The 17,596-nt window shown below is 38.7% G+C and overlaps 1 protein-coding gene across 1 annotated transcript in view; it reads right to left on the bottom strand.

The window, feature by feature from the left end:
• Positions 1-11,928: 11,928 nt before the first annotated feature.
• Rspo3 (R-spondin 3) overlaps positions 11,929-17,596 on the bottom strand; it is a 37,182-nt gene continuing 31,514 nt past the window's right edge. The window contains 4 exon segments of the mRNA XM_032901806.1: positions 11,929-12,192; positions 12,194-12,261; positions 12,264-12,317; positions 17,254-17,400. Coding sequence (XP_032757697.1) covers positions 11,929-12,192; positions 12,194-12,261; positions 12,264-12,317; positions 17,254-17,400 — 533 coding nt within the window.

Below are 17,596 nucleotides of genomic sequence, written 5' to 3' on the forward strand. Positions count from 1 at the left end.
AGGGATAGTAGTAGAAGCTTTCTAAAAATATACAGAAATGATTGTGGTCTAAATGAAATAACCAAATAATATGAAAGATAGAACCCCAAGTGGACATTTCTTGCCACAAAGCCTCCAGTACTGGGAATGAGTCCTTCTAACTGAATTGTTGGCCAAAGGGGTTCCATGAGAATCTCCAAACACCTTTGGCTGTTATCAAACCTACAGTTTGCTCTCCATCAACTGACAGCAAGGCCCCATTGCTGTAGACAACACCTACACAACTCATTGAACACGGAGAAGTCAAGCTGGTGCTTAGTGGTAAAGTCATAGAGACTTTATTACTATGAGTTAACATAGAGAAGAAACTCTGCACACTACAAAGGTTAACATCAACCCAACTATAAACCCTTTGATCTACAGTGGTATGCTGCCTGCAAGATTATTATTTAGAAGGCTGCTTGTGTTCTAATGAGAGATAGAAAGGGAGTGTATCTGAATCAGAAGGAAGGTAGGTGGGGAATTGTGAGGAGTAGAGGGAGGGGGAACTAGTTAGGATATATTATATATGAAAAATCCATTTTTAATAAAAGGGAAAATTACTGCAGCTGGATATAGTGGTACACACTCGTAATCCAGCCTTTGGAGGAAGAGAAGGAACAGATTGTGAATTCAGGGTCAAGCTGACATTGACCTGGGTCATTTACACGCGAATGTGGAGACGTCCTGCCTCAGGATATAGGTATATATTAATTAGCTAATTCATTAATTAGCTCAGTATACATGTGTATATTAATTGATTAGGTAAATCTGCATAGGTGGGGGAAAATAAGACAAAAGGAGCAACATTAAAAAGTTGCCACAGGGTTGGAAGTAGCTGAAAAGGGTTCAGTAGGAAACTCTGGAGCTGGTGAGAAGTCTCAGGTTCAAGTGCTTGCCCGGTGAGCGTGCCAACCTCAGCTGATCCCTGGAACTTAGTGGAAATAGAGAACTGACTGCTGAAAGTGGACCTCTGAGAATCACGCCTATACTCATATACACACATCACACCCCCCCATACACACATACACTAAATAAAATATATTAGATATATGTGAACTCCCTTCTTTTACACACTTCAGGACAGAACTTGAGAAGCTGGGCAAATATTGAATCTACTAGGGCTTTGCTCATAAACTTCGGTAGTAAACTAAATTGTAACATCTAGGAAAAGAAGTTAAAGCCTAAGTCCTCAGTATGTGATATGAATCAGAGAACAACTAGGCTATAGATCTGACACAATGTTTAGTCACTACCCTGAGTGGTATTTCTCTCTACATGTGGGCATTTCATAAAATAGTTATCGATTAATCATACTGATTACATTTTGGAAAAGTAGATGATTGTTTCTGTGAATTAAGATAATGCTTTTGTTCATGAGTTACAAGTAGACAAAAGCTCTTAATTTTAATTTTGTATGTTTCCTTTAAAATTGTTTATCATTACATTTTATTTAGTGTTTGTGAGTGTGTGTGTGTGTGTGTGTGTGTAGAACTGTACGGATAGTCTATAGGGCTTACTTCTTTCCCTCTCTTGTGTGGGTTCCCAGGACCCATCGCATATCATCAGTCTTCTTGGCAAGAACCTTGGACCCACCAACCATCTCACTAAAGGCACACTTCTTGTATTCTCTATACTTTTGAAATGAGCAATTGTATGTGCACATGCATGCATGTGCGCGTGTTCCTGCACACACACATATAAACTCAACTGTGAGTTTAGTATATTATCTCCTTTCCCGAATTTAGATATTATTCCACAGTAAGAGATAAACATGCCTCCTAATATCCTATTGCTTTTGATGCAAAAATAAAGCAATATCTCATGCATTCATGTACATATCCATCCCTAGTCACGGACTATAATTATTCTTTGTTGAGCAACTCTTCTGATTCTTTGCAAAGGCAGGAAAAAAAAGAGACTCCTCTAGCAGAAAAAACAAATAAACAAAACAATTCCTCATAAGACATATTTTCCAGTTTTAGCAGCCTGGCCTCATAGAGGCTAGAGTTATGACCCCGTGGTGTACGCATAACATAAACACAGGGGTTCAGTAATTAGGTTTGAGTTCATCGTAAAGTTCCAGTGGCAGGGTGAGTAATTGAGCACACGGTCATTACCCACACTGGTGTGTTCCACACGGACCCCTGAGCAGCTAGAAATGGAAATGAACATCCTTGCCTGGACTCTGCAAATCCATCCCAGAGACCATTGAAGGAGAAGTGGATTCGGTTAAAGTCAGTTTAATCCCATAAAAATGTTCCTAAAAACCCAGAAACTGGAAAAATTGGTTAAATGAAAATACTATTAGCATTATGCTAGACATGCACATCTGGTCAAAACTGGAAAAAATGCTTAAGCTTTACTGTTTAAATTGCTTTTGTACATATTGGCTGGAAACTATCTGGGGAAAGGATAGGTTTGTACATTGAATAGTTTTGAGCACGTTCACACTGATGTCTGCATGTACTGAGCTGGGCCATTTACACATACATCCTTATTTGTGAGTTAAACGACTCACAGTGGCATCCGGTTTTAATTGTAGGCATGTTACCAATCAAAAGGCAGATCAATTGACATATTGTAAATGCCTGCTGGAGTGATTGCCTCAAGGAATGGACATGTGATTCAAACTGATCAACTAGAATCCTCCATGAATAGACCAGGTGGACAGGAAAATTAGGGTAAATTGGGACTTCTTCATATGGACCATGGACTGGAGCTGTTTAGAGCCAGTTTTCTTCTAAATTTTAGAAAGATTCACAGCTATGGAAAACAAACCAATAAGTAGGGAAAGAGGGAGGATGAATTGAAACAATGAAGAAAGAAAACAGATGGTTCATAGGCGTTGCAATTTACAAAATCCTATGCTTAAAGCTTTTTTTTGTTTGTTGAAGATAATTTTAGATCTGTTTTTTTTTTTTTGGTAAAAATAGATTCATTCATTTATTTTATGTATGAGTGCTCTATCTGTATGTATACCTGCATGCCAGAAGAGGGCATCAGACCCCAGTATAGATAGTTGTGAGCCACCATGCAGTGGCTAGGAATTAAACTCAGGAAGGGTTTAATTCTGTGTGGCAGAGCAGACAGTGCCCTTAACCACTGAGCCACCTCTCCAGCCCCTAGATCTGCTCTTTTAAATGCATATGTCCTGATGAATCCTGGTGTACGATTTTTCAATACTGGCAACCAGTTCATACAGTTTATAAATAATATTTAGAGATGCCACAATCAGAAAGAGAAATAATTGAAAAAAAATGTTGTTCTAATTTTAGATCTTAAGGAATAAGGATGGTTTGAAGAAAGAAATGTGAAAAAAGAATTGAATTGAAAGATGAAAATATTTGCGGAAGCAAATGAGAATCCAGTACCTTAAGGGGTTTTGGAGAATTTTCTTTTATACCCATTCACTACATTAACAGTAAAGCTTGCTGGTGAAAGACACCAAACCAGGACAACCTGCTCGCATTTGTTCATCAGGAAAGTATCCACCTTGTTCTGAGAAGTTTGGCTCAATACTCATACAGGGTGAAATCCCTTGATCTGGAACAAGGCCTTATCCTTGTAATGTCCCACATATACAATTTTTAAATACAGAAGCTATTTGATATTTACATAACCTAGTTTCCACAGCCTAAGTTTGGCATCAGACAAAGCATCTTAATGACATAGTAAACAGGTTTTAATTTTTTAAAAATTAAAACTCGAGAGTATTTCTCTTCAGTGATGCGACAGAGACAAACTGTTTCCCGTTAGATCAGCTCCCTCACACCTCTGGGGAGGCCTAAGAAAGAGTGCGCTCCATCCTGTCAGACACGGACAGACACGGAGTTTCTCTGTAAGGCCTCTGTGAAGCTGCTGGAGTAAATAGGGAGACTAAGATAGCACTCTATGGGAAGAATAATCCTTTTTCTGTCTGCAAATGTGGGCTGGTCTCCTGTGCCGTGGATCTCAGCAAGAGCAGCACTTTTAAAGAGTGGAAGGGGTGCGGGGAGCTAGACGGGACCGTGAAAGAAGGGAGTGTCTTTTTGCTGAGAAATGTTTATTTTGTAATTAGCACAGGACAAGCAAGTCCTTTTTGGAAACTACATTTGGGGGTTCAGAATTTAACTTTACGCTGATGCTCTTGGAGTCCCTCTCTAGGGAACCCTACTAATTGGCAGGAATCTTAGTTGGCCAGAGCAGGCTACAAGTGAAGCCAAAGGTCGTGAGGCCATTCTCCAAAGGCCCTATTAACTCAAACTCTGTTCCACAGCCACAGGCTGTACCTTTAACCCTACTCAGCCATTCGAAAAACGTGAATCAGTGCATCAATATGGTGGTCACAGGAAAAACACCGTATGTTTGTCTTGAAACTAGAACAAAATATAGGCAGATTGATTTTATATTTTACCAGTGAAAAACAGATGCTTTTGTAAATATGGTAGTCAACTTTAATGGAGACTGTAGCTCCTAGTGGTCTTATCATGAAAATGAAAACTCTCAACACAGGTTTTTGCTACAAGGAAGTTGAACAGGGTGATCAAAGCTTTAAGGAGCACCAAGCATATGTTATTGCCTAGAATATGAAAATAATGGTAAAGGCAGAGTGGTTTTTTTTTTAAACTTTTTATACATTAGAACACCTAGCACAAAGTGCTACTTAAGTAAATATTTAGTACATGAGTGTATCTTGACCTGGCTTTTTATAAACAAAAGATTATTTATTTTATGATTGTACACGACTGGGTTTTTGGCATCCATGTGCCACCCTGTGATGCTAGAGATCAAACCTGTGTCCTCTGTAAGAGCAACAAGTGCTCGTCATGGCTGAGCCGTCTCCCCAGCTCCCTGGCTTGACTTTTAATTTTTTTCTTCTAGTCTCCTTGCGATGGATAACTCTGTCAACTTAGTGTGATTTAGAAATGAAACCATGGGAACAAACCTCTAGGCACATCTGTGAGGAAGTTTCTGTATTAGGTTAGCTGGTGTGAGAAGAGTCAGGCAAAGTGGGGACAGGACCATTTCATGTGGTGGGGTCCTATACTGAATAAACAGGAGAGAGGGGGAGGGGGGGGAGGGGAGGGGGGGAGGGGGGAGAGGGGGGGGGGGGAGGGGGAGAGAGAGAGAGAGAGGAAGGGGAGGGGGGGAGGGGGAGGGAGAGAGAGAGAGAGAGAGAGAGAGAGAGAGAGAGAGAGGGAGAGGTGAGAGAGAGAGAGAGAGAGAGAGAGAGAGAGAGAGAGAGCGAGAGAGAGAGCACACTGAGTAGTCATCTCACTCTCTGCTTCTTGACTGGGGAAGGTATGCAACTAGTTGCCTTAAATTCCTGCTGCCAGGGCTCTGATCTCAAACTGTGAACCAAAGTCAACCCTTTGTCTTTAAGTAGTTTTTGCCAGGTATCTTGTGGCAGCTGTGGGAAGACTAACTAATAACACTTCATTTTGCACATGGAAGGTACAATAGAAATAACATACTTCCCATCTATACTGTAGGGGGGGTGGTCCTCATGCTTCTATTTAATCAGCAATCTGTGTTTCCTGACACTGAAGGTCCTTGCCCCCAATTGGTTTTTGATTTCTCAATAAAGATGCCAGTGGCCAATGGCTGGAGAGAAAAAAAGAGGTGGGAGAGGGCAGGAAGAGATCGAGATACTTGGGGGAGAGAGATAGAACAGACTCAGAGCTGTAGGGGAGATGTTCCAAAATGTAGGTAGAAAAGGAAAGTGACCCATGGAAGGGCAGCCCTATAGTGTCCTCAGGTAAACCTACTTTACCATTTTCCCGTGGACTTGATGCACCTTCTTGATATTGAACATAGGCCATTAGTCTTAGTTCTCAGTCATCCAGAAGGAGCATGGATGAGCCACATGAAGGAGCCCAGCTAAGCTCAGAATTGTTGAGTGGATCTCTATTTAAACTACCCAGTCACGGATCCTTTAATGCATGGCTGTTGTTTTAGCCTCTATTTTGAAGTTACTTGTTATGCAGTGTAAATTTATGGAAACATCTCTCATAGTATCTAAACATATAAACAAGGGTAAGATCATTGATTAGGGGCTAAGGAATATTTGTAGTACAGGTAGCCCCCCCATCGAGTAACAGTATACTGTGTGTTATTTTAAACACATTAAAGAGGGCATTAAAGAAATGTATCAGCTAATGAAGTCCCTGCCACATAAGTACAAATGCTGAATTCAGAACTCTAGCACCCCTGTAATAGCATGGCACAACCGCATGAGTTTCAGTCCTGGTCTGAGTGGGAGAGACAAGCAGATTCCAAGTAGCTCATTGCCTGCCAAGACATTCTAACCAATCATTGAGATCCAGGTTAAATGAGAAGCCTTTTATCAGACAATAGCATAGAGAGCCATCATGGAAGATACCCAACATCAACCTTAGGCCTTTACAGTCATATAAACACGCACACACACACACACACACACACACACACATGTGCACAGAAAAACATACACTTAACACTCACACATGAGGTAGAGATAAAGACAGAAACACATTAAAAGATAAACTGCGTTAGGTATTTAAATATTCTCCCTAAAAAGGAATCTCAAAGAACATAGGCATTTGCAAGCATCTCTTGGCTAGATTACATTAGAATAGCAATGGCAAGGTTTCTGCCAACACAGAAGTTAACACATTTTTTTTCTTTATCTTTGCAAAGGACAGGCCTAGATGAATAACACTAACACAAGTATTTCTACCATAAATGCTATTTAACATAAATTCTCACCACCATTAATAGTATCCCATGTTGGGAGCTTAGAAGATGCTAATGATAAGAATTTTGTTTTAATTATAAAGACTCGACAACCACAAGTTGACATAAAAAGAAACATAAATCAAAGAACGCAAGCTATGAAATAAAAGTCTTTCTATTTTCTGTATAACTTTTAACGTTAAGAAGTTTGTGAGTGCTGAAAAGGGTGGTCCAAACTTTTGATCCTAGCATTTAGGAAGCAGAGCAGATCTCTGTGAGTTTGAAGCTATCCTGGCGTACATAGGGAGTTCCAGCACAATAAGAACTATGTTGAGAGCTCCATCTCACAAAAAAAGGAGGAGGGGAAGAAACAAGAAGAAGAAAATGAAAGAGGAGGAACAGGAGGAGGAGGAGGAGGAGGAAGGGGAGAAAAAGGAGGAAGAGTAGAAAACAAGTAGTAGTAGTAGTAGTTGTCGTTGTTGTTGTGAGCATACATTTATATTACAAAGTTGACTAGTGCCTTCAAGGATTGAGTATCTCCCTTTGGGTCACTATTTTTTTCTTTCTACCATGTACAAACATCCAGTGTTGGCAGAAGCTCCTCCCCAGAATCTGAACAGTCTATTTGGGTAGGACTAGCTATGTACAAGAATGGTAGCAAAAGCGTCATTAATTTACATCAGTGTTTCATCTACATACTATTAGCAGGTTGGAATGTCCCATCAGAAACAAAACAACTCCTGGTGTCTCCTTACTCTTTTGAAGTGGTTAATCTACTCCTTTACAACCACAACCAAAGAACAGAAAGATCTCATTTTGAAGTGAGAATGAGGGTCTTGAGGTAGCTTGTCTTCTGAGCGATGAAAATGGAGAAAAGGTACAATCTTAGTCCCTATTAATAAGAGATGCATCTAGGGCTGGAGAGATGGCCCAGTGGTTAAGAGCAGTGGCTGCTCTTCCAAAGGACCCAAGTTCAAGTGCTAGGACCCACATAACAGTTCACAACTGTCTGCATTTCCAGTTCCGGGACACTCTGACACAGACACACATGGAGGCAGGACACTAATGTAAATAAAAGTCCATCTATTTGTCCCTGATAAAGAGGAATGCATTTATTTTGTTTCCAAGAAATTATTCTGGAATTCTCAGTGATGCTGAAATGCTATTTAATATAAACTCTTCCTGTAAGTAACCCCTCTCTAAGTCAACAGAACAGTTACAAGTGTTGAAGAAGTTGACCAAGCTGAGTGTGGTGGTTCATACCACACCTTTAATCCCAGCACGCAAGAGGGAGAGACTAGAAGATCTTTGAAGTTTCAATCTAGCCTGGTCTACCTAGTAAGTTCCAGGCCAGACTAACCTATATAATGAGACCCTGCATTAAACAACAACAACAACAACAACAACAACAACAACTAGGCAAACAAACAAACAAAACAGAGAAGTTGACCTCTCAAAACATTAGATCATGCTAACATTTTTGTTAGATTTTTTAAAAAGTCATCTTGCTGTGATGGTAAAAGTAATATAAATTTATACCGTTGTCAATAGAGTAACACTCATTTAGAAGTTAACATGTTGCACATCTTTTATATAGTTTCACATAGTGATTCACATCCCATGTGAAACTATAATCTACAACCTGAGAAGATACATATTGCATCTATAGTTTATTCATATAAAATGACGGTATGATAATTCATACTAGCATCTTTCCTGAAGGACCTCTAGATGCTTTGTTCTATTTAAACAACTCCTCTTTGCTTCCAGAGGGAGTTGGTTCACCTTTAGAGAAGACAGACCATTGTTCCAGTTTGTCTTCTCTCTTCTTTCTATTCCAAGATCACATGACACCTCTGATTACAGAAAATCCTTTATACAAGTTAAAGAATTTCCTTCATCATATGTCAACTTCCCTAAATACTATCTGTACAGTAAATTGATGGAATCTACAAAAAAAAAAAAAAGAAATAAATGGATCCTACACACACACACACACACACCCCAAAACACATACTGCTAAAAGTCAAAATACACGTCTTTTCTCCTGATCTGAGGTTTTATCGAGCATGTCAAAAAGTCAGTAATTCTGAACTGACAACCACTGAAAGCACATGAGCTGTATTTCCTTTTTTTTGCTTCTTACTCTTTCTTTATTATTTCATTACTTCAATTTTAATACCTATTTTACACAAGTCTATATGCTAGCCTATAGAACTTTTTAGAATACATCTTGTATGTTATAACAACTCAAATATATAATTAAGTTGATAAAAGTTCAAGACAGAGAAAACATTGTAGTAATAATAACTTTTATGATAGATTTATGAATAATTCAAAGCTGATTATAAAAGAACATGACAGATTATGGAAGATAATCTCAAATTGTAAACAAGTGGTACATTTAGTGAAAATTAGAAATTGGAGCTACAAAAACACATTGACTTCATGAACCTCACTTCTAATAGTAATTAGAACCACAATAAAAATGGGAGTAGGAAAGACACATGGGTAAAATATTTCACCTTTTCAAAACACAATCCATTCTATATCTAGAAACAATTTCCTTCTATTTAACTTTTTTGAACGCTTCTTGGAAAGTTATTTCTGGATCTTATCATTCTTCACTAGAACTTTTGCCTTTGGCAACTAGAACTTAGCAGGAAAAAATACTGAAAGCAAGTTCTGCACCTGTTGCAAAAAATGAGTGGCCTACTTCTGTCTGCTGTGACCCTCCCAGGCAGATCTCAGAAGTAGTCTCAAATCAAGATTTGAAGATGCATTTTATAAAAAAAGACCAGGTCATTTGCTTCACCTGTCTTTCATTGGTGAAGCTATACAATTAGGAGACGCTTCCTGTTTTATGCACCTCTGAATCCTGAAGCCAGAGCAATCAAACAATAGGCAGATGAGCTGGCGGATAGATCTTCTGCTCATCATTTTACAGCTCTTATCTCTTAAATTTTCTGAAGGTTTCTTATGTTCACAATTCTAAGTTAAAGATGATTAGCTCATCCACATACACTAACTCATATGTCTTCTAGTCAACTCAGCCTGCTGGTAGCCTTTCTAAGTGTGTTTATTCTTTGTAGCATTTACATTTTAAAATGCTTCATGGTGTACTACACATATTTCATAAATGTGTACCTAAGGCTAAATGAGAAGTTGGGTAATGTTCCCATGTCCTATATAGTGGATAGAAAGCATGGAAATAGGTCAGAACTGTGTTTCCTTGACCTCTTACTGTTTTTTAAATTTATTCATTTTACATTCTGATTGCAGGCCCCCATTCTGGTCCTTCTCTCACACAACCCTTCCCCCCTTTCCCCTGTTAATGTAATATATTCAATAAGTAGACATTAAAAGAATTTAAGAAAGGCGTTAAGGAGGGAATGAATTAGGATCACGGTTTGATTCCTTCCTTATATTTCCAACCTACCTTGAGAAAAGAAACAGGCTCATTGAAAGACAAATGAAGAGTGAGAAAGAGCGGAGTGGGGCTAGGGATGTCATCACAGGGAATCAACAGTTCCTGCCAGTACATGCATTATTCAATTTGAAAAATCAAACCGTATACTATCATATTTGCATAAAGCTCCCTTTGTGAAAGCAAAATGTTCCTGTATCTTTAGAAGAGAGGAACAAAGATCAGAAACAAAATTTTAAGTGCATGCTTATGTTACAGGTTGATACTGAAATGCCTTTATGGCCTAACTTCTCTTCTAGCTACTAGCCTTAAGAAGTGACATTTGTGACATCAATGTTTATGACAGGTGCAATGAGAAGTATATTAGAAGGGCATATTCTCAAACAAAAAGAGAAAAGATAATATAATTTAGGTTCCCTATGAGATAAGCTTCACTTCATTTATATTTTTAAAGGAAAATGTATAAAATACTGATTAATGCTGTAGGTCTTATAGAAAAGAATATGGTTAAGGCAAGATGTACTTCATCAAGTTTCAAGATCTTTAGTAAACAGAAGTAACTCTGTGGTTATGGGAGTGTACCAAGAGAGTACGCAAACATTTGACTTCCAATGCCAACTTTTAAAATCTAAGATTTGAAAATTAATTGATAACAAATGCTAAAAAGACCGTTTTCTCTAGCCAACTTGCATTTCTGAAACCAAGCTTTAACCAAAACCTCTTACAGATTTACAAAAGTTAGATGTTCTCCTTAATATAACCCATATTTCCAAAAATTTTAGTATGCTAAGTTCTGAGTCCCGATGGTAACAGAAGACTCCATATAGCTTCATGGTGGGCAATTGATCCTCTTGATACAATAAAAGGTATTTTGTAAAGCTCAGGTGATTCAAATTATTTTTTCTATAAACAATGCTCATGTTTGTAGGGTCCTCTTCTGGGTTCCTAAGAAACTACTTTGCTATGTGATATTGTTTATGATCATGAGTTTAAACATCTCGACTTCCCATTGGACTCTGGGTTTAACTTCAAGGTACTGGGTAACTTCAAGAGAAGATTCTACTTAGCTGTGAATCTTTAGGAATTCACATAATATGTGGACACAGAAGTCAGAGTTTAATAAAAGTATGTTGAATGAATTAGTGAAAGAGTGACTGACATAAGCTAAGGAAGTTCATCCAAAGAAGTATTCAACTCCTGTCAAATGACAATTAGCTTGTGGACAGGGCCATTCATAGGCTCACTAGAAAATTGCCTATTACCTATAATTATTTAAATATATGCAACATATTTGTACTGAAGTACTGAGGGCATGATTAAGAAATAGGGGAGAATGATCATTTACAAATCAGCAACTGTAGTTCTAAATGAAATTTATTTCCACTCATGCACTATACTCAGTGGTTTCTCCTTGGTGCTTACAGGATTTTAACAAATTCTGACATAGATAATCTAACAGTTTCTGCAACCTGTTACAAAAGTCTATAAAAGCAACATGGAAACAGAATGCCCACAGTGGTCTTGATCCTTTACTTCAAACTGGAACTTAGAAACATTTGCACCATTTAATTTTTAGGCAATTGTGTAGGGAATGTCTCCTTTGGTAGGGGGATGTCCCTTTGCTATGGTCTCATACCAGATGATGTTTACCTTGTGTTTATGAAACTTCCCAAAACGTCCTAGGCATTAACAAGGCAGATCACAGAAAAAAAAATCAAGCTTAAAATCTTATAGGAGTGTCTGGAACTGGGCTTCATTTATCACACTATCACACTAGAGTGCTGATATCAGGTTTCATACTGGAAAAAAAAAAACCTTATGAGATCTATAAACTGTAACGTAGATCCACAGTGTTCTTTTTCTGCACATTTTAGGGCTTCAGTTATGAAGAATATGGCCAAGTATTCTCTAAGGTATAAAGTAAAATATGGATCACATTTGGGAGGATTCAAAGAAGAATGCTGTGTTAGTGAGTTTGTACCTCGCTCTCCCTTTGAACACTTCTTTCTTTGTACTATACACGTTCTTGTCTAAGCTGGTTGGGGACACAGGGTTCTCCCTGGCTGAAGGATGCTGTAATATCTAGGACCCGTGTTTCAGTCCTCTTTTGAAGCCACATCTTTTCCTTTCTTCATGCATGGCTCCAAGAACTCAGTCACTGGCCTCACAGTGTGCACTGCAACCAAACCTAAAATCTCAGTTGATCCCAAGCACTGGCAGGACTTGTCGAACCAACCAACCAAACAAACAAACAACCACAGCGTAGCCCTTTAACCCACCTTGTTTTTAGAATAGATTCTGCATATCATATAGGCAAGAAAACACAAATAAGGGGCAGACATAGGATTTTTTCTAATACATGTACTGTTGGGACAGTTTCTTCTCACCAAATTGGGATTCTGCAGTGGACCTAGTTAACTCAGGCACACCTAGTCAATATTTTGTACATTTCCTAACGCTGTTGTAACTTGTGGGTGATGCTTACTAGAGCTTGAGGGACACAGTAATTGTTGATAATTAAACGTTTGCAGTTCTCAGAATTATTTGGAGGGCCGATAAAGCACAGGATTCTGGACCCCACCCTAGAACTTCTGACGACGTTTCTAGGTTGGAGCAGATGTGTCTTCTTAATGTAAGAGATGTTATGTGCAGACATGGGAACATCATTTGGTTTGAATATCTCTGCTAGAGAATGGCGGGCAGAAAAGTCATTTAGGTCCTTGTCCTGGACTCAGGCTGTGAAAAGCCTACACATTGTTCACTGCTGAGTAAATGCACAGCAGCATCCCTAACTTCAGTGAACTTCTGGTCGGTGACAGCTAATAACTGTGTCTGACTGGATGTCCTTGTGGTGCTTAAAGGGCAGGTGTCTTAGAAGCTGTTAGAATTTGTTTCCTCTGTGGAGTGTAGCTTCTCTGCTTTTTCATTAATACTTCTCCTGGGTTTTGTAGCAGACGTTTATACTTTTAATGACACCCCAAAAGTGCTATTTTCCCTTCCTTCCCTCCGTCTCTCCTTTGCTCCTCCCTCCTTCCCTTCCTTCCAACAATGTCTCTATACACAGTCCAGTCTAGACTCAAACTCACGATCCTCACGTCTCTGTCTCTCGATTTCCCGTAGTATAGGTGTATGCTGCCCTGGCCAGTTTTTAAAATGCTGTTCCTGTTCTTATGACCATGAAACCTCATAAATTACAACAGAAATGGCTGCCAATTGTAAACATTTCATATAATACAAACTTGTCTCCACAGGAACATGTTTCCGGTAACCTCTTGCTTTGTCTTCTAATTTATTATTCAAGAAGGGTATCTCTGATGGCAACCTTAAGAACAATGACCTAACTGTTAAGTGTTCTAGAGATTTAAAATTAAGCCTCTAGAGATAATAAAATAATATTTAATTAAATTTTTATTTTAAATTTAGAGAATTAAAATGTCCTTCATTTTTATAGGCATTTTAGTCACCTGCAGATACCCAAATGCAGCACAGAGTCATATAAAAATGAATTTGTTTCAGTAAAGCTTAAATGAACTCTATTGAAAATAAACTTCATATTTAATTTGCCCGTTGTGATTCCAGTCAGCAAATAAAGCAGCTACAGTTCTTTATAGTATAATCTTTTGCCAATTATGAACATTGTCTCCTAGGACCCTCTCTCTAAATTAATCGCCAAATAGTAACACAGATTAAAAGGTCTCCAAGAAGGAAAATAGAAAAAGAAATTTTTGTCCATATGTTAACTTTGTGTATGTATTTATTGTACAATTAAGAGGACAAATTGGGAAAAAAATTATTTAATTTGGAAGCCAAAATATTGTTGGTCTTTCACAAAAAAGGTAATAAAATCAAGTACACCCTTTTACTTTATGAAACTGGAATTGAAAAATCGCAACATAGGTAATTATCGATCTAAATATCAAATGATGACTAGTTATTAAGATGAAGTTCTGATTAAGTCTTAGATAATTCCATTGAAAAAGAAAATGTAGCTAATGAGATTTGGATAGTAAATATCTTCAAATCAGATAGTTAAAACCCATACGAAAGGAAGAGATGTTTTTTCTTCAGAAATACTTTAAAAGGATGAGAATGTAGCAAGTACTATGTTTTCATAAAAATGGAAACATTAGAAAAATGGTAGAGATAACTACAAGGGCTGCTTACGTTCAATTTAGATTGAACAAACAATACAGAACTGTGATACAACTGTGTTAAAAGATGCTTAAGTCAGATTAGATACTTATACCCAACTGATGGATGGATGGATGGAACCCGGGGACCCCTGTGGTCAATTTAGGGGAAAGCTGGAAGAAGCTGAGGAGGAGGGAAACCCCATAGGAAGTTCAGCAGTCCTAAGTAGCCCAGATCTCCCTGAGCTTTCTCAGACACTGAGCCTCCAACCAGGCAGCATACACCAGCTGATATGAAGTCCCCGACATATCTAGAGCAGAGGACTGCTTGGTCTGGCCTCAGTGAGAGAAGAAGGACCCAACTCAAGAAGAGACTTGAGGTCCCAGGGAGTAGAGAGGTCTGGTGGGGTAGGAGTGGGGGGTGAGAACATCCTCTTGGAGATGGGGGAGGAACAGTAAGAGGGTGGACTAGGAGGTAAATAACAAGTGGACTGTAAAAACGATTAAAGAATAATAATTAAAAAATAAATAAAATAAAGTAAAATTAATAAAATAAAAAGAATGATCTTAAAATAGGATGCCATCTCCTTCCTTTCACCCTTCTTTCCTTCCTTCCTTCCTTCCTTCCTTCCTTCCTTCCTTCCAAAGAACTAAGAATTTCAGAAAAATTCATGAGCCCTAGACCCTAGAAAGTGTCAGACTATGATTCGTTGTCACTCTGAGATGTAGTGAAAGTGACAATAAGTGTGGGGTGAAGGTGGGATTGGGTGAGCTTGGGTTCAGCCACTAATGGTGTGTCCAGTAGAAGATACAGTGAGGTCATGAGCTCCGATACACTGGCTTCTCTGTGAAGAAGGTTCCTCTGTACTCTCAAGAGGAGCAGTGAAGAACACAGAACTAACTACATTTCAGAGGGAAAGCAAATATCTAAAATCCAAAGTGGAAACACTATACCCTCTTATAAAGGTGGAACTGTAGACTGAATTGATTTACGAACCATGGAAACTGGATACATTGTGACAATGATCTTTTATCCACCTCTAGATGTGGGCAATAGTTTTTTGTTTGAAATCTATTTAATCAGTTTACCTTCTAAGTAGAAACAAGAACAGGGTCAGGGCAAAGATACACTGTCTAGTAAGCAGTGGAGAGTTCTAGCTACGATATTAACCCAAGCACTGAAACGTATGGTGTGGTTTACAGCCTACATTTCAGATCCCTGGGTCCTGCTCTTCCCTACTTTGATAACCCTTTGTTAGTGAGGCATGGCATTATTTTCCCTGATAATCTGGGCAGGCCTGCACATGCTGTGCCTTAGGACTGAACACCAAGATAGACATCTTCCCTTAGGGAACAGCTAAAGGAGTCAGTCCTGATGAAGTTGCCCATCTTCAATACAAATGTGTCCTAGGTCATTTGCTCAATAAATGGCCATTTGACAGCTAGTGATATTTGAAATAAATAATCATCATCTAAAATTTATGGTAAGAAATAGACTTGGTACCTTTGGGGATATAAAAAACAATTTTCTTTGAAGGCTAATCCCACAGTGCCAAATTTTAAACACACTCCGTGATAGGAAAGTTTAGGTTTTAAAGACTGACAATCTTAAATATCTGTCCTTTTTCCTCTGTAAAGAAATCCCACAAGCTTCTGGTATCTACACTTTAATATTTCACAGAAGTGTTTCCTAATGTTTCCACTGCTTGGAACTTACTACCTTCAATCATCAGCCCTCTGAATGAGTAGGCCAGAAGAGCTCTCATGGACACTTTACCCCTTTCCTAAGTCGTTTTTCTGTGTTTTTAGTGACTAGGGAAGACTCAAGCAAAAAGAGTCACACGTTGATTTGAGATTGCCGTTTCCCAGCATTCCTGGGGTTAACTTTTAATCACTAGGTGTATTGTTTCCCTTCTATCAAAAAAGAATATACAGACAGAAGAGTTGTGTTTAAACTGAAATAGTTGAGCCACCAATTTAAACTTATTTCTCCAACACTTTAGATTCTAACAGAAGCGCACTGTGGGGAGCCTGGGGCACTCCTGGAAACTCTCTTGTATGGAATCAGGAGGCCCTGTGTACACATGCCAGCATCAGGACAGCATCAAAGGTTCCTGCAGCCACTGCCCAGGGGACTTTGAGTTCTCTTGTTCTGTTTTCCCATTTGGGTAAGCATCTGTTCCACAAGTGTGCGTCAAACCCATAGCTCTACTAGCTGTGTAACACTTAAAAGAGAAAACATAGCCCAACCGTGATCTGTTGTTTAGATAGACAACTTGTCTGAGGGGCTTCCCCTCCAGAAAACCAGGCCTATAATTAATCAAAGTTTGGACTGTCTCATTCTGTCAGCTTTGTGTGTGTGTGTGTGTGTGTGTGTGTGTGTGTGTGTGTGTGTGTGTTTAATACCTGGACAAGAAGGCCACAGCAGGATTAATGGACAATATCAAGAAAAAATACCACCATATGGAAAACAACTTTGATTATGGGTTGTTGTCAAATTTAGGGAATTTTTTAAAAAAATATTAGTCTAAAGTGAAATCAGTTAAGTTTGTTCTCTCCCTCATACACACTTTCTTCTTTCTCTCCCTCCTCTTTTCCTTTGTTTCCTTCTGAAATGTAAGAAACCTTTGATGATCAGAATAGTTTGAAGCAATTATGAGTAGTTCTTTTTTTTTTTTTTTTTTTGGTTTTTTTTTTTGGAGCTGGGGACCGAACCCAGGGCCTTGCGCTTCCTTGGTAAACGCTTTACCACTGAGCTAAATCCCCAGCCCCTATGAGTAGTTCTTAACAAGTAGTAGAACAGTCTTAAATTACCTATAATACATGCAGAATATGGCTAGGTGAGTATAGGTTTGGAGTAGTATCTTTGTAAACAAAGATGGGTAGGGCCTACTAGATACAGCCTCTCGGGATCTTGTGTAAGATTGCCACTGTCATCGGAAGTGTTTCTCATGGATTATAAATTATAGAGGCCTTCCTTACCAATACTGACACATTCCATAGTATGGTTGCTGGCTTCTAACCCTTCTGGGCAACTGTCAAGGCACTTTCCAAGGTGTAAGTAAAATCCACTTTTACATTTTGTGCAGAAATTTTTGTTGAAACAGGTATCACAGTCAGCTTTGCATTCTGAAAGGAAAAACACAGGAAAAGAATTGTGACTCTGTTACGTTCTCCAAAGTACTGCTGGGTCATTTTCCCACTGTACAGGCAACTTTGGCATCAAAGGTGGGGTTCAATAGTATTTTGAAAGACTGAACTGAGTACACTCCCAAAGTCATCTAGTTGACATGTCATCAGTTGCTCCTTTAAAAATCATGGTAAG

This window comes from Rattus rattus, chromosome 5, assembly GCF_011064425.1.
Source record: "Rattus rattus isolate New Zealand chromosome 5, Rrattus_CSIRO_v1, whole genome shotgun sequence".
Classification (NCBI taxonomy): domain Eukaryota; kingdom Metazoa; phylum Chordata; class Mammalia; order Rodentia; family Muridae; genus Rattus; species Rattus rattus.